This window comes from Zonotrichia albicollis, chromosome 2, assembly GCF_047830755.1.
Source record: "Zonotrichia albicollis isolate bZonAlb1 chromosome 2, bZonAlb1.hap1, whole genome shotgun sequence".
In the NCBI taxonomy this organism is placed as follows: Eukaryota; Metazoa; Chordata; class Aves; order Passeriformes; family Passerellidae; genus Zonotrichia; species Zonotrichia albicollis.
In genome coordinates, this window is record NC_133820.1 from 65,257,699 (window position 1) to 65,284,632 (window position 26,934).

At 38.0% G+C, this 26,934-nt stretch overlaps 1 protein-coding gene and 1 long non-coding RNA gene across 3 annotated transcripts in view; one reads left to right on the plus strand and one right to left on the minus strand.

The window, feature by feature from the left end:
- The window catches only part of COG6 (component of oligomeric golgi complex 6), a 56,232-nt gene extending 34,839 nt beyond the window's left edge, over nucleotides 1-21,393 (plus strand). The window contains exons 14-19 of one of the 2 annotated variants that reach the window (XM_026790625.2): nucleotides 7,314-7,445; nucleotides 7,995-8,162; nucleotides 10,110-10,217; nucleotides 11,625-11,678; nucleotides 14,102-14,181; nucleotides 20,235-21,393. In XM_026790625.2, coding sequence (XP_026646426.2) covers nucleotides 7,314-7,445; nucleotides 7,995-8,162; nucleotides 10,110-10,217; nucleotides 11,625-11,678; nucleotides 14,102-14,181; nucleotides 20,235-20,298 — 606 coding nt within the window. In that variant the 3' untranslated portion in view covers nucleotides 20,299-21,393. Of the gene's footprint in view, nucleotides 1-7,313; nucleotides 7,446-7,994; nucleotides 8,163-10,109; nucleotides 10,218-11,624; nucleotides 11,679-14,101; nucleotides 14,182-17,718; nucleotides 20,107-20,234 lie in introns of those variants that run through there. The other variant, XM_005482425.4, reaches the window with a different exon arrangement.
- LOC141728208 (uncharacterized) lies at nucleotides 21,350-26,635 on the minus strand. Its single transcript, XR_012579025.1, has 3 exons — nucleotides 26,490-26,635; nucleotides 25,152-25,289; nucleotides 21,350-24,275 (listed from the first exon to the last, which is right to left on the minus strand). It is a non-coding gene; the product is annotated as an uncharacterized LOC141728208 (long non-coding RNA).
- Nucleotides 26,636-26,934: the final 299 nt, after the last annotated feature.

Consider the following 26,934-nt stretch of genomic DNA (forward strand, 5'->3'; position numbering starts at 1 on the left):
TAGATGCTGTCATTGTTTTATAAAGTAGTCAAATTTGCTTTTACTGGCCCTAAATGAAGGCAGTGATTGCCCTGCCACCTTCAGTGGTGTTTTATTACAAGTAATGAATGACATACCAAGCCTACCATGTAATGGGGAAAGATCATAATATTGCTCTTTCTCAGAAACACATTTATAAATCAAATCTGAAATGTCAACAATATTACATTGCCTATGTGCCCTATGAAGATCTTTCCTCAGAATATAATTGAGGTCAAAAGCTTAAAGAGATTTAGAGGACTGTTAGATATATGGGTAACGAAGGCTTCCACAATTATTTATTAATCTGTTCATAAATGTGAGGTTAAACGTGAGGTAACTCTATGTCTGAGAAGAAATCTTCCTGTTCTAATGTGTAGTTCTTGTAACTGAGCTTTTGGTAGTCCTCCGTAGCACCTCATATTATTACCGTTTGTGAGTGGATTACTGAATTGATAGAATGATGTCTTATCTCTTCATGACTGAAATTAGTTTTTCTTCATAAAAAGTACAAAATTTATAGGCTGATTACACTTAGAGAAAACATTATTTTCCATGTGATAAAGATGTTTCTTTTATCATAAATTTAATTCTCTTGTTACTTAGTTTTTGTGCTAGTGTACAGATAAGCAGGTTTTATGCCTTTTCATTTGTCTTTGTAAATTTAGTAGTGAATGTCACAATGCCTTTAAATTTTGAGGAAACTGAAGGTTGCTTTTTACCGTGCTTGTTTTAATGCGTGTTCAGACCAAAATTGTGTATATGTATTAGGATTTTCTTCACATCCCAGCCTTTTTCCAGCTTCTTGCCTGTTATGAATGTAATGCAATTGCTTCCAGATATTTTTTTATTTTCAGAGAAGATTACCCCCTGGAAGATAGACCTTTTGTGCTTACATAGGCAGTTACAAAAGCTTCATTGCTGTTCATGTTGTGCAGCTAGAGAATATTCGCTGGGAAAATTACTAAATTATTTTTCACTCGAACAGTCTGGGAATTATGGTTTTTTACTTCAATTTAGATTATGCATCTTAAGGCATTGATAAGCCTGTTTCAAAGAATAACAATTGTCCAATACTTTGATTAAAATATGATCCTTAAGATAATTTGAATAATTTTGGAAATACATTAAAATGCAAATGGAATATTCTGAAGTAAAAATAGTTCTATTTCTATATGTTTAAGTGCCTCTTCTGTTTAGATTATTGGAAAATGGTGAATAGCCTGTCACGTAGACAATTTTAACAGTAATATTTCCTCAATGTCATCTGTTGTTGCTGATAATTCTCTTTTTTAATATCTACATTGTATCTAGTAGTTGATAGACCAGAATATGATTTAAGCAAATCTTTATGTATAGCTAGTTGGGAACATTTTTTAGACAAAGCAGGTTTCATTAAATATGCTAACTCCTCAAGATTCCAGCCTTAGAATGCAGACAAATGACAGGGTGGTAATTGGATGTCCTCATCGCCACAGACAATTTAATTCCCTAGATTATTGATTATCCTGAGTTGAGCATTGTCTTCAGTCTGCCTGGGATTTAATTTCTAAAGCACAGTGGGAAACTGAGACTTCAGGCTGTTCTTTCTAGGACAAGAAAATAGCTTCCTCTTCACATCTATTTTTGAGAAGAGTCCCATATTACATAAGGAGTGTCACTAGTGTGGAGGTGTATGGAAGCTTTTAGGCAGTCTTAGATCAGGATTTTCTCTCTTGGTTGTCAAGCCATCGGTGTAAATGATAGAGGGAAATCCCTGGTTACTTCAGAATACTTACTGGTTTGCCCAGAAGCACTTTGCTATGAACTTTTTTTTCATTACATAAGAAAATCTCAAGCATCCTGGTTGGAATCTGAAAATAAAATAGTCAGCAGCTCTAAACTTCAAACTGTTTGTTCTGAGAAAGCTTTTTTTATGGTGTTCTCATTCTGGCTTCTCAGGTAACTGTTTGAGCTGAAATCTCTGTGACAGAAATATTCAGCAGACTGCTGGAAAGCAGATCCATTGTTATCAAAGAAATGCAGTGCACAAGGGAGTCTCTTTGGTGCTGACACTTCTTGGAACCTGTCACAAAGATTGGTAACAGTTGTTGCAAAGCCACCTTTTTTTTAGGGTTTAAAATGCCATTCCTGGCTTTGAGATTCTCAGGCTTCTGTAGGGCTCATTGTTGACATCCTACAGAAGCTGTGCATCACCAGCCTCCTCCTGTGTCACTGAAGGTTTGGTTCATCAGCTTACTGCAGATGCTGTCTCTCCTTCGCCTTAGTGGCTCTTACCCTTCAGAGCCAGTGTTGGGCATTCTTGCCAGTACTTTCTAGTTCTGGTAGCAATTGATTTGTTCTGGATCTTGGTTGAACTAGAATGGTTTTTTGCCAGTATTGGTGTCCTTATGCTGAAAAAAATTGTGTCTGACTTTGTTGCTTTTTAGCTTTTTTGGACCCAGCCATGGGTCTACCAAGAGTGCTAGTAAAGTGGATCAGAATTATCATTAAAGTCCTTATGTATCCTTTTCCATATTTCTTATCACTTTGTGCTTATAAAAAATGTATAGGAATTCAGGATTCTGCTTGTGTTACTCGTTGTCTGATTCTAAGAACAGCCCATTACAGATGACCTCTTTACAGAAGATTATAAATCCAGGAGAAAACAGTGAATGAAAAAAATCATCAGAATGACAGAAGGTGTTCCAATGAAACTGGAAGTAAAGTTCAGAGTACCTAATGGAGTCGAGTGGATGGACTGCTCTTGCAGTCCCCTCAGTATGGGAGTTATTTAATATCATGAATCCATTGGTGAGGCATTTTAACAAGTGTGTTAGACCAACTGATGTTAGCATGTTTTATTGGACCACCTGTTAAATTAGGAGAGTGGGAATTTTCAAGCCCACATGTCCTTCCTCTGGTTTCACTAGCGTTCCAGAACAATTATTAAAGGAAAGAATAATTGCAAACATTTAATAAAATGGAATGAGAATTATCATAAGGGCACTAATGAAGATTGTGCCAAACTCCAGTCATCTGCTGTCTGAGCTGTTAGAAAACTATTAGTAGAGTATCCCAAATTAAGTTTTGGGATTGTTATTCCTTAATGCTGTTCTTTTTAGAGTAGATGTATGCTAATTAAATGCTGCGATTGCATTATCTTTTAAGTTTGTCAGTGAGAGAGATATTAAAACGTTGCATGGGAATAATTGTAAACTCGTCCTTCATAATTTGATTCCTGCCAGAATGAAACCTATTAGGTTTCTGGGAAATCAGATGTGGGGCAGATTGAATAAGACTGATTATTATTGTTGCGTTCTGAATGCTATTGTGCTTTTAAATGGATCCATGAGAACAAAGCAAAACCTAGTGATCTTTTTCTCCAAGACCAGCTTGATAGCTGAAAAGAAAAGCATGCCATTAGGTATTCTACTTTGTTGACCTCTGTAGGATCCTAATAGGACCAGAAAATCTTATAACAGCTTCTCTGATAAGACACACGCTCGGGTTTCTTGGAGTGGTGGTGAATATTGTCTCAGCTGAGGAGAATGGACTCTGCAGTTGATGCTGCTCAGTGTTAACTGACAGCATGAAAAATTCATAACATTTTTACAAGGTTCTCTGTAGTACTTTGGACCCAGGCAGTGGGTTTTTTTTAAAAGACTGTATTTAAAGCTGATTAGGCTCTTATAAAAGCCACTAACCTTCCTTTTGAGACTTGTAAGTAGGGCTTTCTCTGTGGAGTTCTGTGTTTTAAATTACCATTTTGTTTTATTTGGTAGTAGTATCACAGAAATAAAGAATGGATGAGTTCAACAGGAAACTAGAAACCATCTCGTCCGGCCATCTTGCTCATGACACAGACTGTCAGCTAGGGCAGGTTCCCCAGGACTTGCTCTAGCTGACGTTTTAATATCACAGAGTATAGTCTCTAAAACCTCACTGTGCAGTTGTCTCCAGTGCTTGACTAACCTCACAGTAAAAAATTGTTTTCCTGTGTCTTAATCTGTGCCCATTGCCTCTTGACCTGTTACTGGACAGCACTGAGAAGTGTCTAGCTCTATCTTGATCCCTCACTTCACATATTTATACACATTTACAACATCCCCCCTGAGCCTTCTCTCCTCCAGGCAGAACACAGCCTCTCCTTGTGTGGGAGGTATTCCATTCCCTTCCTGAGCATTTTAACTGTTAACTTTCTAATGTTAAAGTACTGCAGTATATAAAGTTCTGGTCAACTGTACAGTATTTTCAGAAGAAAATTTGCTCTTTTTTAAAATCAAACCTTTAATGTAAATGAGAAAGGGAAACAACATACATGCCCACTTCTCAACTGTTGATACTGCCTTTTCTTTTTTCTGTATTTTTCTTTGCTGTTTGTAAAATTCTATAAGATATCCTTTGAGCTACTTGCTCTTATAGACAGAGGAAGCTGCTCTGTTATATGTTTGGAGGAAGATTACTGGCTTGGTAGTATCTGTTCCCCACTGATTAATATGCAGAGAACAAGACAAAAATTTTTTACTAAAGCTTATGTACAACTTTCAGTACCCATTTCAGAATTCATTTCAGTTTTGTATGTTAGATTTTAAAAATGGACAATTTCTTGGGTTTTTTGAAAGGCTGAAGAGCTGTTTGGCATAATTTCTGTATGACTGAACTGATAGTCAAAGCAAATTAGAGACTTAATACTGTGTTAGAGTATGTTTTAATGCAGTTGAACTTGCTGCTGCAGAACTTCCCTAATCATGTTTTAGTTAGCTGCTGTCTAGCTTGCATCTGAAAGAGGTACTTCAAAAGTAGAACTCAGCATGTATTTGAAACCTATTTTTCTGGAAATGGGATAAATTATAATGATCTCTTAGTGCCTGTAGAACATTCAGGGCATCAATTATTTTTTTATTAGAATAGTGATTAGTGCTCATGAGTTGGAGTCTGTAGGTTCCTGCATAAATTTGAAGTGTGAGTTTTTAAATCTTCTTTTTTGATTTTGAAAAAAAAAAAGCCCTCACTTTGTATTCATCTGACAAAAGTTAGAATTTTCAAAATTAATATAGCACTACTTTGATTCTTTTTCTACTTACTGATAGTATTGTCTCTATTGCAGTAGTCAGGAATTTCAGGGTAACCCAAATAAAATTTAGTGATCTAAAATAAATCTTTTTTTCCTTACAATATTTTCTTCTTCCATTTTGTTGTTCCTTGCACTTACCTAGAAGACAGTGGACAGTAAAGGAACAGCCAAGTGAAAGATGAAGCTTATTTAAGGGCTTCAGCTAGCTACCTCAGGAGACAAAAATTCTGTGCAAAGCAGCCTGGAATTATAATTGCCATGATCTATGTGAGTGTTGGAAGTGAAACCGCCATCAAACTCTAGTCTCAAAGTAATGTGAAAATATTGCTGAACACAGTCCAGTTCAAGGCTGAGAATGGGGTGTTCAGGAAACAATCAATAGTCCTAATAATAACAAGAAGAAAGAAAAAGTCATTCAGTGCTGTAAATTTCAGTAAACTTTACTGCTGATCAACACTGAGTAAGTGTCTCTTTTTGGAGTGCCTCTTACTATTACTTTATTGCTAGAATATTTGTTTCATACTTTCAAGACTGCTTGGACTGAACAACTGTTCTCCGAACCTATTAGTTTTAGCTTTCCATTAGTTCTTTGAGTTCGGTATACTGTCTTTTGGAAAGTGAGAATAGAGGAACATTTTCTATTCAGAAAGATGAGAAAAGTTTTCATTAAATCTGTCTTGGTAACAGTGTTGGGACATGTATGGTATCTCAAATGTTTCAGAGCACAAGTGTGAAAGTTTGGCCTGGTTTCAAAGAGAGAGATGTTTTTTTTTCTTTCTTTGCTGTCATGTTCATCAGGTATAGATTCATTTCCAGAAGACTCTGTTATGTTCTGCTCTAAAGATATTTGCTGTGCTCTCCTTGGTTTCTTTGGCCATCAGCCTCTGCCCCTTGGATTTTATTTTTTTTTAAACTTTAAGACTCAAGCATCCATATTACTATGCCATTTATCAGTATTTCTCCTCTGGGAAGGTGTGGAACATGTTGCCCAGGACTTGGAGCCATCCAAAGCTGCTGCCTTTTCTTTAGAGCTGGAGCCTTATGAGCACTGCAGAAGTGCATGCTGCCTTGCTCTGCTGTGGCCAGATACCCAGCCCGATTCACATGGGCCAGACCCATCCAAACTTAAGACTTAAGCCTTTAAGTCTTAACTTACTCTCTATTGCTGAGAGTCTCCTTACTCCCACATGATCCAGCCACATCTGTGTTTGCCTTTGCACGGACAGAACAGAAGAAGGTGGAAGTGGATTGTTGGCAGAAAGAAATTAGGTGATAGTAAGGGATTGGAGGCAGCGGAAAGCCAGTTTTAGGCAGCATTGGAGACAAAAAGATGCAGCTGTGTTTGGAGTAGAACCTAAGAAATGAGTGTTGGGAAAAAGAGGTGCTAGATCTACAAATGTTATGTTAAGTGTTTAATGAGTATTTGCCTGTTCCAAAGAAAGGGCTAAAGTATATAAGCCTGGGTTAAAAACAGTATAGCGTTTCAGTCCATTTAGGGGTCCAATTTTCATAATTTGACTTGGAAAGTATATCTTTTTTTCTCTATTATACACAAACTTTGTTTCTTTATTTTTTTTAAACATCTGCATTACCTGCTTCTTACCTTTGCATAAGCCAGCATGTCAGTTTCTGTAGTCTCTTTGCTGTTCATATAGGTCTACATGAGTTGGCCTGTGTGCAGTTCATTTGTGTACTGGCAGTAGACAAGGTGTGAGCTTGCTGGGGATTGAGACTGTTGCATTTGTGACTGCAGCTCTCATACTCAGTATCACAGGAGCTGTGCAGTCCTGTCAAGAACTGCTGCAGCGTGGCTCTCATCTCCCAGAGCTCTGCCTGCACTACATTCTGAAGTGTTTGCAGGAGGTCCTGCTCAAAGTGAACTCAGTGGTGCCAGCAAGGTGGCTACTCTTTGGCACCTAATCTAGTAAATGTATTTTTTTTTCACTGCCTAAACCAGTAGAGTTTGGGTTTCTCCACATGGTGAAGTAGGTATTGTCTGAATGAAATGAGAAATTCAGTGTTGCTTGTGTGGCACTGAATTATATGGTTATACTGAAAGCTGCTGGCAGTTATTGTCTGAAATGTGCTAGATTTGTCCAGTGTCAAATTAAAGTTCTTCTCTGTATTCCTATATGTAATTTTGTTATTAGCTCATTGCATTTGTGCTGACAGACTGGATGGTATTTGCTGTAAATGAGATTAATAAAAGCCCCCACAAACAAATAATTTTGTTCCTCAGGTTGAGCTCCCACCTCCTGATCTTGGCCCAAGCTCTGCTCTAAATCAGACACTTAACTTGCTCCGGGAGGTTCTGGCTTCTCATGACTCATCTGTTATTCCACTGGATGCCCGTCAGGCTGACTTTGTGCAGGTACAAGAATGTTTGGCTGCTTTGTGTGTGTGAAGAGGAGGAAGAGGGGCAAAAAAAGAATGTGTAAGTTAGCTTTAGTACACAAAGGTAGATGGAACATTAATCTTTTTGTCTGGTCCCATTTTGGAGCTCTCTGTCAAACCAGAGTTTGTAATGTGCATAACAGGGTGACTAACAATATGGATAATTACAGCTGAGTATGGAGTGCTACTCTTAATGCAGTATCTAAATTCAGTTATCCAATTACTACTCCATTAAGTAAATACACCCTCAAGATTGCACAATTACCAATTATCTAATCTGGGTTATTCTTCCTCCTGCTAGGCTGGAATCTGTTCTTGTCAGGTTTTTATACTTTCCCCATCCCTGTGGTAGGTGATCACCTGCTGACAAATCCAGTATAAAACTGCTTTCACAGTTGGAAACTCTCATTCCTCTTTATTCTACTTTGGGGAATAAATATGTGATAGAGACAGAATGAGGTTAGAAGCCTCGTGTGACATGATTTCCTCCCTCCCTTCCTTCTTTTCTGTGTGTTTGCTGTTTTAGGTTCTGTCTTGTGTGCTAGATCCATTGTTACAGATGTGTACTATGTCTGCTAGTAATTTGGGCACAGCTGATATGGCAACCTACATGGTAAATTCACTTTACATGATGAAGACTACTCTGGCTCTCTTTGAATTCACTGACAAACGTCTAGAGATGTTGCAGTTTCAGGTAAGCTTTAGCACCCCCAAAAGAAGATTAATTCATTCCTGATTTTCGCACACTGTAAGTTGTGCTGTGAATATATTTATGTTAAAATCAGCCCAAAGCCAACATTATCAAAATCAGGGAAATGGACTAAGAGGGCTTCTTATCAGAGACCATGAGCAGATAGCATGTTTCATTTTAAACAAGACAAAAAATTAGTACAAGATTTGGGTTTGTTTGGTTTAGTTGCAGATAAACCCAGACCAGTGAACAATTTCATTATCATAATCATTCTAATATTTATCTGCAAACTGTATGAGAAGAAGCAAATGGAAATTGTAATCGCAACCAAATGTCTGACTATATTCCATCATGCAGTTAGTTCATCATCTACTGTAAGATCATCATCTATTTTGTACTAGAATATTGTGTAGCTGAAGTTACTGCTTCAGTCCTGCTTTCTACCTCTCTTTTCTCATTTGTTTGGTTTCCCCTCACATCCTGGGATAGTAGTTCATACGTGGTGCAGTTTTGAAATGGAAGTCAAAATTTAGAAACTGTTGACTTAAAAAAACTTGGCCACTGCCCATTTATATTTTACTACATGAATATGTCTGCAGTTTATCTCAGGAGAGCCTTGGGAGCTGAGGGGCTTGAAAAAAGTCACAAATTCTTATTTGAAGGGATAGCAAGGATTGGCTGAGAGCCATTTTTCACTTTCTAATCCTAATCAGAATTTCTAGCACTTTTAGCTCTGAAACAAGCAAAGAGACAACCTCACCAAACTGGCTGGGTATTTCTAATTTCTTTTATCAGAGTTCCTTTCACAGTAAATGTTGCAATTGATTTATTCTTCAGAAAAGCAATAGAGCTGAAGCTTACACTTTTAATACCATTTACTTTCTTCAAACATTTTACAAATACAGGAACAGACTGAAAAAAAATCTTTAAGATTATACATAAGTAGGTTATTCAAGTGGAGTTAGAATGGCATATTTAATAGGAGAAATGCTTTTCATAGAAAAATAACTCGCTAAGACAGTTAAAAACTACAATATGAAATATTAAGATTTCCCTTCTGATTTAAAAAAGTAAAGTGTATTCTAAACAATTTTAGGAGGTAAAAAGGTGAACTCTTTAAGTATCAGACAAAAGAATCTTACCTTTTACTAGACTTTAATATTTTTCTTTTCTTTAGGATTGGAAGAAAAGTTTGTGGGGTAGTTATCTGTAAAATGGAGTAATAATATATATATAACCAAATGTCTGAGACTGCTCAAATTGAAAAATGATTGCTGCTGCTGTCACTGAATTTAGGCATTAGGTTTTCCTGCAAAGTAAAGGTTATATTAAGAATGTAAAATACTCTTAAAAGTTTTTTCATATGAAGATAATTAAAACAATGCAGAAAACTGTAATATCATTGTCTATTGTTTTTTCAGTTGACTTTTTTTCAAATACATGTTTATCAGTATTGAATTTAAAATCAATTCTGAGTATGATTTAGTTTCAGTTTTATTTTCCTTGTGAAAGACTTGTTTCTTGTTTCTTGTTTATTGTAAAACTGCCATGTTATTGTCAGTATTTTCAATAAGAATGGAATTGTTTTTAAAACATACTTTCAGAGAATTATAGCAAAATAAAATTATATAGGAATTTTTAAGATCAAGGCTACAGTCTTCATTTTTGGTGGTGTTGTATTTACAAATACAAAAAAATAGGTTCTTTTATTAGTCAGACATGAAAGAATTCTCTGCATTTTTATTATTGGTTGCTTGTAATATGAAAGATGTTAAATGGATAAAATAATTACTCTGTATGTAATTGTAGTATTTCCTTGTTTGTTGGTCACTCTCCTTATTTGTGTATTTTTTTCTTTTTATTTGTGTTTCTAGACGTTTTAACCCCAGAACTTGTTACATTTAATATTCTCACACACTCTTTATAAATACCTTATGCTTAACATTTCAGATTGAAGCTCATTTAGATACACTCATAAATGAGCAAGCTTCCTACGTGCTAACGAGAGCTGGTCTGAGTTACATTTATAACGCTCTGCAGCAGCACAAACCAGAGCAGGTGAGCTTACAGAATTTCCATGTTAAAGGGGGTACCACACACTTGCCAACTAGTAGAATTTTGGCACTAATGTTTTTGCAAATTGATCTTCCTCTGAAAGCAAAGGTTTGGTAATGTTTGTTTTTCACATGGGACCAGGACTATCAGACACAGGCACCTTGCAGCTACAGCTCTTTTCACTGTGTATTCAGGAGGCATAGCAGGGTTGGTGTGCAACAGTCCTGTCTTGTACAATCTGAGTCTGAATGCCAACACTCCCATGGCACCTAGGACATGTTAGACTTGCTGTGTGTGTAAGCAGCATTCAGCTTCTTCATTGCTTCCATGCATGGAGTCCATAGATAGCTGCATGCATTTGGTAATTGCTGCTTTTTTTCTTCTGTGGAAAACTGGCAGATGAGTTTAGTAGTAGTTTGAAATAGTTTCTTCTTTCGCCCTTATTTGTTGCTGTAGCTATTCTAGTACCAAGACAGTGAGATTCTCAAAGTGAAAACTTGAGATTTCTTAGAGGAGCTGAAAACTGGAATTCAGAGCTCACGCTCTCCCTTTCTTGTGAAGCACAGTTGCAGTGTGGTAGGTGTTAATACAGCCCTTCTTCCCTTCAGCTGTGCTTATGTCCTTTTGTGATCTTTTGTAGATTTTAAAGAATAGTGTTTTCTGGAGAAAGCAGAACTCTGTTGGAAAGCTTTATGTTGTTTCTTCAGCTAATAATTTTGCATAAAGTGCCTTAACAGATTTTTATGTATAAAGATGAATAAATAAATGTGTAAATAATCTGATTAATAACTCAACTTGGTTTTCTATTCACAAGCCTAGCTCCTGTTTTAAAACCAATTTCAAGTTGACTAGAGCAGGTTGTTAATGGGATGTAGCAATTTTCATTTCTCTCTCTGTACAGCTGCCTGGCTGCAGAGGTGGTGATGTTGCAGAATTTCCTAGGGGGGTTAGGAGCATTTGTGCATTGTACTGCCATACCAGCACAGAAGGTTTACTGGGAAGCAGGTCTGAATTCTTCATGGTCCAAGAACAGATAGATAGAGCAAGGTTGTTGTCTCTTAAGTCCAGATTTTCAAGGGGATATAGCCAGTTTGCAGTTCAGTTTTAATTCTAGACCTTGTGGAAGGCTATTTTTGGCTTTATTTAATGGTGAAGAAGGAAGAAGAGGTTTTGAAAGGACATGTTGAGAATTCCATATTCTCATCTTTTAATTTAAGGGAATGGTAGAATACAAATGAGCTGTTAACAGCATTTCAGTACAGAAATTGTGATAGTTTCCAAACATTAAGATCCTGTTAGCAGGACCAAATAAAAATTAACTACTGAATCGATTCTAGACTTTATTATTTATCTTTTTCTATATTCTAGTATGACCTTTTTTTATCCCCTTGTTTGCTTATGGATTCTTAGGGTCCTCTTTCAAATTTGTCAAGTATGGATTCCGTGTCCCTGAAGGTTGCAATGGTAAGCGTTTATAACTTTTATATTATGGTGGTGATAGCTGTGACATGGTAAAGAATACTGTTAATTATGTGATTAGAAGATATTCATCTGTAGTAGAAGATATTCATCTAATCAGTCCTAGTCTTTAGGAATAGATGGATTGCATGTCTGGGAATACTTTCTTCATTTGTAGTAATTTGACCACTTGAAATAATAAATACATAAATTATTTCTGAAGAGGTAGTAGTAGAATATTTTTTTCTAAGCCTTGAGAAGCAGATCTTTACTTAGAAGAATGCTGTCCCATGAGTCATCTTAAATTGCTAAAAGCAAATACTTAGCTCTAATTAGTTTTAATCACCAAAGTTTCTTTTTTTGCCTCTGTGCTTTGAAATATAGGTTCTGCTATCATTTATAATCTCAGTCCTAAGGCTTTGATTTTATGCAAATAGTTCAGCTTTACTCAGAAGTTAGATTCTGGGTATATGTCACAGTTACGGGTTTTTTAAGTTGAAAGCTACAATATATTTTAAAGCAAATTATCAGCTGATACTTTTTCTTAGAGTGTGTGAAGGCTGTTTTGCATAGAGATAGCAATACCACAGTTTAGTAGGCAATAATGTATAATGTCTCACTCTTCCTCCTTAGCCAAATTTAGCTTTATTCAAAAAGTTTAACAGTAAAGACCTGTTCATACAGCAGTGTATGTACACACCCATGGAAACAAAAGAGAGTTTAAAAGATTTTTTAAAAAACTTGTATGTTGAATGCATCCCAGTTATGATAGTGTAACCCATTTTTTTCTGTTCAGGATTTAAACCAGTAATTCCCAAGCTGATTGGATGAACAGTGCTCTGGCACAGAGCACTCAATGGTTTACTCATATCAGCATGCATTCTTATTAAAACTTAGGAATTTTGCATTTAAAATATCTTCTATTTATCATGGTCTTGTAGACTAACAACAAATTTAAAGGCTGCAGCCTGGGGACCTTCTCTTTAAATTATACATAAGTAGCACTATTATCTGTAGTAGTACATAATAATTTCCCTTGAATAGTTAAGACAAGAATCCAGCTGTTTATTTTTTTCATTACTTAACATCATCTTCTGTGAACACACTTTAACCAGAATGGAACCAAGTATGCTGAAATCAAACCTGCATAAATCCCATCTATCAGCCAAATCTATTGGCTTCTCAGAATTTAAACCAGGGGGAAGTACTTGCAGGCAGATTCACTGTCTCCCATTTATGCTTGAAAGTTTTCCAGGTTCCAGCCTTCTAAGTTGCTCCTGCGTGCTTGCAAATGGGGTGCTTGTTAAGTTCACACTCCTCTCAGGAAAAGCTCCCTTGCTTTCCAAACAAGGACAGAAAACCCCAAAAAAATATTTTGTAAGAATTGTGACTTCATTACTCATTTTTGTCTGTGTTTTGAATGACGGATTGATGGGGATTTTAGGATTTACCAGCTTCATTCATTCAGTGAATGAATGAACAGGAAGGTTGCCATCACTAGATAAGCTTACTTAGGGCCTTGTCTTAGTGAGTAATTCCAAGGATTTTATACAGGTTTTTTGGTTAATCTGTTCAATATTTGATGACATTTCTGATAAGAGTTTTTTCTCTCACTATCTAATTTAAATGCTTCTTAGTGTATTATGTGTTCAGTATTCCTTGTAGTTTCACCTGTGAGAAGAAGGTTTCATCTTCTCAGTAGTCACCCATTTGACCACACAGTCACAGAATGGTTTGGTTAGGAACAGACCTTAAGGACCATCTTCTTCCAGCATTCCTGCCATGGGCCAGGAGTATTTTCCACTGGACCAGGTTGCTCAAAATCCCATCCAGCCTGGCCATGAACACTGCCAGGAATGGGGCAGCCACAATTTTTCTAATTGACTGTTGAAGATGGGAGTAATGTTTTTTTCTTAGAATCAAAGCACTGCTCTTCTTATCACTATATTCTGTGAGAAAGAGAAGTAGGCTTAGAAGCAGTTCAAGAAGCCTGAAGTGAAGGATTTGCTTTTTATTTTTCCAAGCATAAGCAGCGACTCCCTGCCAAAAAGTAAAAAGAAACATGCAAAAAGAATCAAGCAACATGTCTAATTTGGACAGAATAGATAGAAGATAGCTCTGAAGCTGTCTTGTATTCCCTCTGCATCGCATAGACTTGGTGTGATCTTCAGTGATGTATAAGTACCTGCACCACATGCATAGGAAGCTTAGATGGATAATTATAGAAGCTGGATTCTCATTATTTGTCCTCCACTCATATGCCTCTGAGTCAGAAACAAAATTTTGGTGGCAGAAGTACTGAAGTCAGTAATTTGTTTTGGACAATTAAGTTATGTCTTTTAGTGTAATCAGTGATGTTTTCAGAAATTGTGGTTTTTACCTATTTTTGTGTAATAGCAAGGTGTTGATCCCATATTCTCCTCTTGCAGGCTCAATTTGATCGCTATCTGTCTGCTCCAGATAGTCTCTTAATGTCCCAGCTGAATTTCCTTCTGAGTGCCACTGTGAAGTAAGTACCTTGCCTCTGAATTTCTGTTACGTCTGAATAATGATCGCAATCACAAAGATGAATTTGATTAGGTTTTAGTGAATCATGATGAGAATTCAAGTTATCAGTGGTGATACTATTTGCATTGTCCTTCAGGTCACAATTCATTTGTGTTCTGACTCTCCTCTTTTTGAACAGGCAGTGAAGAGTATCTAATTCTGTAACTTTCTGAAGTAGTTACCTTTGATTTAAGAGACACCATCAAGATGAATTACATTTTGAACACACTCTGCTGTGTCAGCAGTTTTTTGTCAACTTAGTTGTAAATTGGTTTAGAACTATTTTGTAAGCTTTCCAAAGACAGGTGAAATATATAATTCTCCAAGTTTTCTTTTATCCCACTGCTTTGTCAGTTCTAGAATTTTCACCTTTGTTGTCTTCTGCTGTAGAATATTGGCATTCTGTCTCATTGAATATTTTGCTGAGATTATTTTACTTTTCACCTAATGTATTTTTTTAGAGATTTCTTCTTTGAAGTATGGAAGTAAGAACTTTATTATTTATCTCTTACTTTGTTTTTTGACTATAACTGAACCCTAAGGCTAGGGAAAGTGCCATGAATTTCTTTCCAATTAAATGTGAACCACATGAAGACTTTTTGTGGTACTTAAACTCAGAGAATTATATGTTGCACTGATCAAAAACTTTCCTTGACATTATTTTTCACACTTTGTGAAGAATGCAGGTATCCAAATATACCAGAAACTGAGACAAGTACATCACATTTTACATAATGCAACAGTATTTGGAGTTTCATTATTAATGCTTGTCCTCACTGGGGTTGTATTACAGCAGCTTGCAACTAAAAAGTGATGTGTCAAGGGAAAAATAATTATTGTTGGGAATTGAATAGAATGGTTTGTTTGGAGTGACCTACAGTGATCAACTAGTCCAGCTGCCAGGTTGTCGTGCTGCATTGCTCAGGTTCTCTTCATCCAAAGACTTCCAGTGCCACGCCATACAGGTGGAGCAATGGCAGGCCACAGGGAATGCTGGTGGTTTTCAGCTGGCATTGAGTGTCTCTGCCAGATTTACCATTCCCACAGCTCAGCTGCAGAGCTGACCCTGTTGTGGGAGAGCTCTACTCTCTGTACACATCAAACAGAGTAGCTTGACCAGTATGTCATTGAAACATCACAATTTCTGCTTCTCAGTGTCAGGGCATTAAACCTGTATTTTAGCTCTTGATATATTTTCTTAAATGTAGGTCTATTTAAAAATTGTAATGAGAGTAAATGTATTTTGAAGGCCTCAGCTTTTCATTGCTAACACAGAGGCAATTTTAAGAGGTAGACTCTATGCTACCATAATGACTCTGGCACAGTGAAATTACCTGAACTTAATCAATCCTTCTGTCAGAGGAACCAAGATAAAGTAGTTATGTAGGCACTCTTAGCCTATCCCATTGATAAGCTTTTTAAGCCTCTCAGCACATGTTAAGCTGAATTCATATCATCTTGCAGCAGGGGACAGTTGAGAGGTAAGAGGGAAGCCTTTTGTGAGGGTGATTGCTACAGCTGCTTCAACTCAGCTAACATGTGGACGTTTATTAACCTGCTATGATCAGTGCTGTAGGTCAAGTTCTGCTCAGAATGAAAACAAATCAGTTAGCCCATTAGCCTTCAAACAACTAGCTTAAAACATAAGCAATCCTTCTGAAATTTAAATACCCATTTCCAGAGGTGCTTGTAGAATCAGTGTTGATAGTCAATATTTTTGATAGTAAGTAAGCCTTGAAAATTCTAAATTTTCTCAAAATTCAAGCAAAACATTTAACCAGGTCTATAATTTTAATTCCTCTCTATAGTAGTTGAAATTTTCAATTTTGAAGACATTTTTCTGAAATCAGATAATGGAGATCTGTAACCTATGAGGGCTTTGGTACTCAGACCACATGCTTTGATGAGGGACCAGTGTATTATATACTCGTGGGCAATGTCATTTAAGCTTTGCAACTGTGAAGAACATTCCTTCCAACATTACCGTTGCATGCTCTTGTCTTTCAAATTCCTTCACTCATTTAAAAAGCCTTAAGCTATGTATTCATATGGTTGTTGGTCTTGAAAAGATCTTTTCATTCGTGTTGGATCACAGAAACTGAATGCTGGAATTACTATTTTTAGCAAGTGCTGCCATTTGTGTTAGTAATAAATGTATCACGTTGTTATGGCAACTGAAATCCTAATGTACTGATTAATGACACTGACATTATTTGATTGAACAACACATGTGATTCTGTTCTGTTCTCTGAATATTTTAACAAACTTTTTTATTTTTTCATTTGGTGCATTAGTTCTGCACAAATTCAGTGTGCAATGCTTTCATAAAAGATTTTCATGTTACAGTACCTTAGTGATCCCAAGCTGAGGTCAGAGATAGTTGTCTTACCTGAACACCCTGAATATGTTTCCCTTATAATAGTGGGTTTGAATTTGTTATTATAAGGACAGTCTATTTTTCAGGTATTCTAATGACCTAGTAGTACTGGCAGTTGAGGCTGTATGTAAAAAAACTGGATACTGTGTGTCAGAATAAAATGCAGGTTTGATCTTCTAATCTGCTTTCTCATAGCTTCTGTTCCTTAATGTTTCCTGTAAAGACTAAGATTTTTGTGCTTGATCTTTGAAATTTCTTTAACTTGTCTATTCCCAACAGTCTGTGAATTGAGCCCTGATTTTAGTGGATGCAGTTTTGTTGTCTTTGTTTCTCTGCTGCATATTACAGCAGGGCTGGAACTGTGGTTACCTTGGTTTCTTCAGCTTCTGCTGGAGTTCCCGTTGCATGGGTTTGACTCTAAAATAGTTGCAGCTGCTGTTCCTAATAGATAAAAATTCATATGCTACTGTAAGCACCATCACCATAATGATTAAAGTAAACTGATTCAATGGGCAATGTAAAATAAAATTATTAGGTTGTCTTTAAAAAATATTAAACTTTGCAGTTAAATTTAGCATTCAGTCTCTGTGTTCTTATTCGTTTATCTCAAGAGAAAATAATAGGACACAGACTTCATAGCATTGTTGGTAAAAGGTTGTGTTTTAAATCTCTGAACACTATCACTAGTTTTTGTCTGATTATGGAATCATAATGGAATCTTGCTGTCAAGATAAAGCAAATAGAATATATTTGCTAGTAGATGAAAAAGAAGTGTGTATTTACAAACATAGTGAGAAGCCACTGGAGGTAGAAGATAGATCACTAAGTTTATCAGTCTTTTAAAGGATACAGGTGAGTGCAGGTGGGAAACGGGTGTTTGCAAATTAAATCCTTCTATTAGCTTTTGCTTGACTGTAGAAATAAAGAAATTCCTGTCTTGGTTATCAGGTCATAGATGTGAGTTTATCTGTGTATGATACAATGAGAGAAAGAGCCCTCTTTTTTTAAATTTTTAATGCTTATTTTTAATGTAATTTTTAATGTATATCTTTAATTCCTTATTTGTACTACAGTTATATTCCCTACAAGTTGCAAATTATGTTATTTTGTTTTGGTTTTTAGAGAGCAGATAATAAAACAGTCAACAGAACTCGTCTGCAGGGCTTACAGTGAGTTATATGCAGCTGTGATGGATCCTTCAAATGAATACAAGGATCCAGAGACCATCCTACACAGATCTCCTCATCAAGTTCAGGCACTCCTTTCATAGTCTTGCGTCCCCCAGATTAATCAGAATCCATAATTCTGTATTTCTTGAGTATTTGCATTGAATTATTTTTCTGCTTTGAATTTGGATGTGTAACTGTATAGTTAAAATATGTAGGAATGCAGTTTTCTTTAATCTGCTTTGCAGAAGTCTAGTCTTTCCTGTGTCTTTGAATACTTTCAATAGGCCAGAAAATAGAATATAGATTGAAAATTATTTTAATGTATTTCTCTGATGGAAGTGGACCTTGACAATGTGCAATCTCTTTGAAAAAGGAGAAAAGCTTTTTTCCTTGCTGTACATAAACCTTTCAACTACAGATTTAACCAGTGTCTGTTATGACCTCACAAATATTTTTATTTGCTCTATTGTCTGTTCTCTCACTTTTTCTCAGCCTGCCATCAGTAAAGACCGATAACTGAAATTTAATACAACTGATACACTTTGAATGACTCATGCATCACTTTGCAGCTCATAAATCATTTCAGAGTACTTGATGCTCTTTTGCAAATCCTGTTGATAAAATCTTTGAGGCAAAATTTGTGTGGTGTTTTTGCAATATATTATCTGGTGTTTTCTGTCAGGAAAAGAAATGTTTGAACTACACTCTTGTATATAAACTGGAAGTTATTGCTTTAAATTATTTTTATAATTCTGTTTTACTGGAAGGGTTTTGGTTTAGTGCAGTTGTTTTCAGTAAGAATCCTTGTATCAGCTGAAGCATGCTGATCTCCTAAAGCTGGGACCAGTAACAATGTAGGTTAGGAAAGTGGTTTGTACAGCAGTATGGCCATTCCTCCCTCACGTGTACATGATTTTTGTTTTGTTTGTTTTTATATACGGAAAAAATCCATCTGCTCTAGTACAAGTATTTACTCAGTTCATAATCCACCAAGAGATTTTCATGGTTTACATGACTTGGGATTTTGTAGGAGAGCTGAGGAGTGTAGAAGTCCCAGTCTGATGCATAGAAAGCCATAAGTGAAGCTTTCATTTCCTTCCTGCTTTGGTGCAAGCTGAAGCTTGCCTGTGTAGAAGCTCTGATATTACAGAGTTATGATTTCAGGGACTTCTGCTTCCAGGAAAAGAGGAAAGAAGTAGGATATTTGTTCTCCTTTGGGTCTTGTGATAATTATGTGCCAATTCCTTAAACATAGTTACTTTTTATTTTTTATTGTTAAAAGAGAAACCTTCAGGAAACAAAAAGTTAGTAAAATGGATTTGTGACTAGGTTTTTTGTTTCATTTAAAGGATAATTTAAGCAAACTGTTTTGTTGGAAGCATTTTGCTTTTTCTTCTCTTTGTTACTGTAGGAGTGCCACAGAGTTATTACAGTTGCCTGAGTTTAGTCTCACATTATATGTGGCTTCTTTTATGTACATCAAGAGGGAGAGGAGCAGTCATTCATATTGAATAACTTATTTTACTTTTATTAGTAGTAATAGTCCACATATAAAATACATACTTAGTGGCAGCCAAGTCTGCAGCTTGGTGTATGCTTGCAAAAGAGCAAGACATAAAGAGCAGCAGCAATACATTTTAGCCTTTTGGAAGACTCATTGCACAAAATGCATTCAGTGCCCTCAGAAAGCAGCTTCTGTGGTAATGCCACAATAAAGCAATAGCTCCTTTTCCAAATGGGAGTAATTTGTTGGTATAGAAAGTGTAAGTGTCCCTGGAGTTCTTGGGCCAGGTATAAATCTTTCTGTAAATATGAATGTTAGATTTATTCTGTTTAAAATCTCTAGACCTGTAAGACAAAAAATTCCAGAAGCTTAGAAAAGCTCTAATGGAAAATTACCAGGTAAGTCTCTTTATATTACTGAGGTTTTGCATTGCCATATTATACCTTCAGGTGGCTGTTCACTATTGTTTAATAATGTTAATATTGCTTAATATGCCTGTAATTGTTATCTAATATATGAAAATTACATCGGTTGTGAAAGGACTATAGATTAGCTTGAGAGCATACTCATAAGAGTGAATTTTCTCCTGAAATAACGCTCGACCTCAGCCTCCAATAATCAGTAGCCTGCATGAGGATTGGTAACAAGTTGCTTCCTATCTTTGATTCTATGTAGAGACTTACTCATTATTTTGTCTTCTCTTGGTAAAAATGCAAAAGCTATAAAAGTTGTAGTTTAGGAAAATTAAAGTCAATTGCTAATTTTGGTCTGTGCAATTAAAGTTAATGACCAATGGTCAGAAATAAGAAAGGGCATAAATAAAAATATTTGACTTACTGACTCTGTCTTCCATGTTTTTACTTTGTCTTGCTTCCCTTCCTATGAGTAGGAAGGAAAATGTGATTAGATTTTGATCTGCCTTTCCATCTTGGCATTTCTGACCCTTTTATTTTACAAATTCCCAGGATTTCCACACTAGGAACCTTGAAGCTGCAGTCCCCTGATCAGCTAGAGGATCCACTGCAGTAAATGAAATCTCTCTGGGTGTTGGTACCTGGCCTGTTTTCAGACCAGTTGCTGCAGCTCTGACTTGAGCATCCCATGCCAGAAGAGATGCTCCCGTGCTGGGCTGAGTCAGTCAGCCCTTCTGCTGTTGGTCCTTGTCACTTTTCCTGGAGGGACGTGGCTTTTCCTGGAGAGAGCAACTCCCCACTTTGTGCTGGGCAGTGATGGGGGAAGGTGGGAAAAGAGAGGGGTTTGCACACTGCCCACAGCAGGCAGCACTCCCTGCCTGTGACACCCTGACAGCGCCGTTCTGAGAACAGATGTGTTGTCTGGTACAAAGAGCACTTTCCTGGGAAGTGGGAGAGCTGGGTTCTGGGCCAAAGGAGTTTGGAATCAACATATCCCATCTTCCTGGCGAGCACCCAGCCCTCTGACTGTTGTGTAGTATGAGATGGGGCAGGTCTGCTTCTTCTCTTTTGAGTTCAGCAGCTGTGCATAAATCAGCGCAAAATATGGGAGGCAGGAGATGGAATAAGCAAGGAGGAGTATGCCCTGTGGCACGTACATAAAGGGGTCTCTGAGACCTCCAAGGTTTGGATCTTCCTCCATTTGTTACATCAGGACCTCATCTTTGATTCCAATATATGAGCCCGTGAAACAGAATCAGGTTCCCAGGACTTTATCACCCACAGAGTATCCAGTGAGCATCAAGGTAAAGAGTCGGGCTTGGGTTGGACCCAAGGTGATTGGTTAGTGCTGGTGGCAATTCCTATGCGCGTTCACTCCTATGTGTACAAATTCCTCCTTCCTGCTTTATAAAATTGCACACCGCTGAGGAAATACAATATTAAAGTTGTTTTACTTACGGCAAGCAAGCAGCAGCCCAGCCATGGTGATTTTTTATTTTCTATTACAGGAAAAGAGAAGTTTGCAGGGGTTTGGAAAGGCAATAATCTATTTGTTTTGTGGCACTTCAGAGTGCTCCTCCCTGTTCTCTAAAATTTATTACTCTAGCCCTGCATTTTGTCTGTTAGACTCAGCTGTAATTATTTTTATTAATGTTTTGAAATATGTGTTGAGGGAAAATACTTTCAGAATGGCTAAACTTTTCCATTCGCTTAAAAAAAAATGTAACCGTTCTTTGATCCCTTTGCTTGGCTTGCTGAATCACTTTGTGGGCAACCCAGGGGGTGGGACACTTCTAAAATTTTGAAAATTAAACAGAGAGGCTAGACATATTTTCATGAACAAAACACACCCTCCAGAAAGGAACACAGACATGGGTGTGGGTTTATTTGAAATTTACTGCCACCTGCTTCTGAGGGAGAATGTGGGAAAAGAGACATTTGCTTATGAGAACACCCATCCAAAATGGCCCAGCTAGGGTTAATTGCTGCAAATGGATGTTAAATTGATGTTATATTTGAGAAGTTCAGAGGATTTTCAAAAATTGTATATTCAACTCATATATTGGATTTACTTGTTAAAGATTTCCAGAACTGCTACATCTTTTCCCCACCAGTCTTAAGAACGTTACAAACTTTATTTCAAGCTGATCCAACAACTGCTACACAAGTTCTAACCCTTGAATATTTACAGTAAAATGAGATGCTTTGAGTCAGCCAGTGCATACAAAGCAGTAGTTGAACTCAGAACAAATGTGTTTCTTGAAAGAATTTCAAAAAATGGGAAATTAATATAATTTGAACTTGGATATTTGTCCTGAGGAGTAGGACAGGCAATGCCATTCATGTGGCAGGGCAGATCTCTCTGGTGGTCCACTACACAGTAGGAAATGGGCTTCAGCTTTTCATAATCAAACTCCTTGGAAGTTTTTGAAGGTGCTGCTGTGCTGTGCTAAGCTGTTGGTTGCCCAGCGAGGTGGCTGAGCTGTGATCCAGTGGGGATGTCCCTTCCTGGTGCGCATTGTTACCAAATGCTCAAAAGATGGGTAAAATTCTTGGCACACAAAGATCCTTTTCCAATATCCTAACTATCTCCATCCTTCAGTAAAGAGCCACTTTGTGCAGTGCTAATGCAGGTCTGAATAAACACAGGACATTGCTCCTGGCTTGGTCCTCCACCAACTGTTTATCCGCCTGGAGATGGTGCCAGTAGATTTCCAGCAATCTGCAGAATCCTCTGGTGCAAAGCTAAGGAAAGGCAAAGCCCAAAGGAGCCCTTTACACCTGAAAATGCACACTTTTGTACATTACTGTGCATATCCTGTGTGCATTAAGGCCTAAATGAGGGCACAACCCCCTTATGCTACAGTTGTCACGCTGACTTTGCATACAATGGAAAGATGAACCACAAAGGCTTTGCTCTTAACAAAAGGAGTTTGTTTTGACTTCCTTGCTTTAGTAATAAGAAAACCCTGATGGAGCAAGATATGGCTGAAAGGTGTTTGATAGATTACTGCAGAGGAGCTGGCAAAAAAAAAAGAGACTGTTGCATATTTCATATTCAGAAAATGAAGCTTTCACTTGCTGTTTCATTCACAGATGTGGTATTGTCAAATTGCAGGAAAATGCCTGGCAGACTGTATCATTGACTATTTTAGGGAGGAAAAATAATCAGAACACACTATTTATAGAAGCCACACAAATAAGTACTGAGTTCTTATCAGCCAAAGATAACATTAGTTGTGATTTATCAAAGTAATCTTTATTTTATGGAAAATGGATAATAGGGTGTAATTTAATCCTCTGTGAATGTAATGTATATTTCAAAGGGTCCTTTTTTGTCAATAAAACCATTTGTTGTACTCGTTAAACTAATTAGTCTGGTTGCTGTTGCTTAGGACAGGATAAAAGATGCCCATTAATGAAAAAGGGGAGGAAAAGATGGGTTTGAAACTTTGTGAAAAATTTTGTACTCATTACAAGCCAGTTTTCTGATCAAAACAGATTTCGCCTCTCACTGCAAGCCTGTGTTAACTGAGTTTGTGCAGATTATAGATTTTTCTTTTTAATTTAAAAATAAAGGATTACCCGCAAAAATTAATCTAATCTGTGCTCCAGGCATCAGGGTCTCCTCCAACTTTTTTGGCTACCAATGCTGGCACAAGCCACCAACCCCAGAGCTGAGCGCCAGCAGGGAGGGTGATGTTCCTGGCTGCTTCTCCCTCCTCTCTGCATTTTTTCCACCATGTGCAAACACATTCCAGGAGTCACAGAGAAAGTGAAAAGGGAAGAAAATTGAGCTGTCTGGGCGCATCCTGTGCCGGTCCCTGGCCAGCCATGAAACATTTGCTGGGTGAGGGCAAGTTTTGCAGGGGCAAAGCATGGGGCTGAAACTCTGTTGAGTCTTGGCTCTCAGAGGGGTCCTGGCAGCAGTGCCAGGACATGAGATCATTCTTTGGATCTGCAGTTGACCTTGAAAGATCAGAAAGTCAGAAGAGGGCATATATTTTATTCTAATAATTTTTCCTTTTTTCCTTAGTGTTTTGGTATCCTTGTTTGTAGCCTGGCAGCTTCATGAACTTTTAATAGGAATTTATGAATGATTTTCAGAGAATGACTCTTAAAAGGCTGGCTAAGCTCTTAAAGGTCTCCCTTAGAAATGTCTCAAAAAATGCTCCTCAGAAGGACCAAGTTACGGGGAAATCCTTAATGGTCTTTTCCTGGCTGGCTGTAGCAGTTTTGCATGGCCATCCCAGTTTCTTGATTCTCCTTGTACCCTCTGTTGTAGAAACTGTCCAAGTGCAACATTTCTAATCATGAATTACTGCATCCAGTGGTTTCAAAATCTGGACACAGGTGAGAAGCCTTGGACACCCATCCAGCTCCCAGGGCCCCACTGGAGAGACTGTAGAGCGCATCTGCCCTCTCCAGCCCTTCCCAGGTGTCCTCAGAGCAAGCTGTTCTCTGAGCACACCTGCCTAGTTCAGCAGGAGAGACTTGCCCCTGCGCACAAAGGACAGGTTCTCTGCAGACTCCATTACCTCTGTCCTGAGTGCAATTCACAGCTTGGGATAGGGCTGTCCATCTCCTTCTCAGCTGAAAAGAACAGGAAAATTACCAGATAAGCTATTTGATTTGTGTAGGTGAAATAAAACCTTCACGTTCAGTCAGAAATCTGTCAACCCAGATTGACACTTCAACCCTTCTGCCTTTGGATCTGGTGGCCCTGCTGCCTCACACCTAAATGCTGTAGAAACAACAAAACTTTATCCCTGTGAAGATCCATCCCCAGCTTTGGCTCTGAGAGAAACCTGTGCCTCAGGTCTGGTGCTCCAGTCTACCCCTGCAGAACAGACTGGATGTCTTCTCACAGCAGTAATATTTTCTACTTGAACACACTCATGCAACATTTGGTTATTTTATACAATACACGAATTTCTTTTGACCTTCTTCCCCAGGCCTTCTTGGCAGCGGTCAGGAATATCACAGTAGTGATAACGATGTGTCAGATCTCTAATTAAACAGGATCAGTTTAGAAAGTCCTTTGAGTTTTATGTTTCTATATCCAGAATGGTAAAAGGACTGAAAACTGCCAGCATACCCAGTGCTGCATCGAAAGCATCCTGGCCAGGAGGGTGAGGGAGTTGATTGTCCCCTCTAATCTGCTCTTGTGAAATCCCACCCGGAGTGCCGTGTCCAGCTCTGGGGCCCCCAGCATGAGAACAACATGGACTTTTGGAAGCAGCACCTCCTCCCCTCTGATGGCTAAGGCAGAGCTCGGGAAGAGAGGTGATTTCCACACAGGGAAGTGCAGAGTCTGTTCCAGTAATCCCCACTGGGCAGAGGAAAATAGTGACCTTCCTTTCAAGCTCACATTTTTATGTAAACACTGAATGAATGACCTGGCTTCTACTTCGGGGAATTGATATGGACTGAGAAAATTGCAGAAAGGTGAGATGTGGTATTTTTTACCAGTATTTTTTCTGCCCTGCAGAGCCTGTGTTTTCTTTCATAAACAGGTGAGGAGGTGTCTGTGGTTGTGAACATGTTCTTCCTTTTTCTTCTTGGAAATCCACTCTCAATTAGTCTGGAACATTAGATAAATTGGTGCTAATGAAATAAAAGGTTTTATTAGGTTAGACAATGGTATGCAGTGACTTAGAGGACAAAGTCAAATATTTACTCAGGCTACAGGAAACAAAACAGCTAAAGAGTTCCCAAGTAAAACAGCTGAAAATAAAAATTTCATCTGTCAGGTAGATTTGTGAATTAATTAGGGGGTTAATGTTATGTGAAGAGCAGTTGATTTTTTTTTTCTAACTTGCTGTTGTAAGTCTTTACAGTTACCACCAAGCATCCAAACTTTGGCTCAACTCTGCAAAACTCTTCAGCATATGATTAAGACCAAGTGACATAATGGGAATGTAAACATGTACTTTACTTGGAGTCCAAAAGGTGCTTGAGGCCAAAAGACACCTCTTGTTGAGGACTCACACTGATGTCGGAGCACAGGACTTGGTGCTCAGAGTGATGCTTTTCTGATCAGATCAAGAAAATTGCCTCAGAAGAGATTAACTGTGCTGTGGAATTGCTTATCTCCCCCCACAGACACCACAGTGGTGACCAGTTTGGAGACAGCTATCTGCAAACTGGAAACTGAGTTTGTTTGGGTTGGCATAGCTTTAAGTAACCAGAGATTCCAGCATGGCCTAAAATACCTTTAAATGCCACAATCCCAGCAGAAACAAAATAATTTGTTGGGCACTTACCCAGCCAGGTACATACACACACTCCTGTCTGTATTTTTCTGGACAGAATGTGTAGGCTGCAACCTTTCCCAGATATTTTTGAGCAATGTCCTCCTCAGCACATCCAGGATGCCATGAGACCTAAGCTCTGCAAGTGCCAGCCTGGAGCCCAGCTCATGAGCAGCCTGCTGCTCCACACTCCTCATTCGACAGCTGCTCACCCTGACTGCAGCCACACAACAGGAGTTGGTACAGCAAAATCAAGGCTGACACCTCCTAATTGCCTCTGTCTCCTCCCTCTGAAAAACTCAACAGCCAGTGCAAACCCCAAACTCCTGAGCAGAGATGACTTTACATGATTTAGTAGGCATTTATTTCTCCCATCCCCTGATGTCATATTTTCTCACCAGGTAAGCAAATACACGCTCCTGAGCAGCACCAGCATTACTGAGATTGATTTTACTGATTTTCTGGGTGCAGAAATGCAGTGGATTTAAAATGCGCTGTTTGGGTACTGAGATTTACAGAAGCAGAAAGTTTTTCTCTTCCCGCATGCACTTACCCTGGATACATTTTCTGTAGTCACCTCCTTGGTCCAGAAGAGCTGCTACAAGTATTGCCTAAGTGGAAGCCAGAACCAGCTCAGAGCCCTGTTGCAGGTGACTGAAGGGGGTGGAGCAGCAGAAGGTGAAGCATGGGACTGCCTGATTTTTTCATAGTTTGTTTTTCCATTGAGTTCCCAAAGCTGTAGAAGTTTCTACACACAATTCAGCACACAAGTAGTCCTACTGCATGGATATAGTTCAAATTCAGCAGGTGAATTCAAAGGAAGGACACGTGCACATGTCTGTTCTTGTGACCTCCATCCCACAGGCACATGAAAGGCTGCATTTGTTTGAAGTTTGGTCTCTCAGCAGAGGTACAATCCTGAAATAACCTTTAAGAGTCTACCATCACACCTGAGTTTTTTCTGGCTGCAACTGAATACAGAGAAATAACATTCTTGT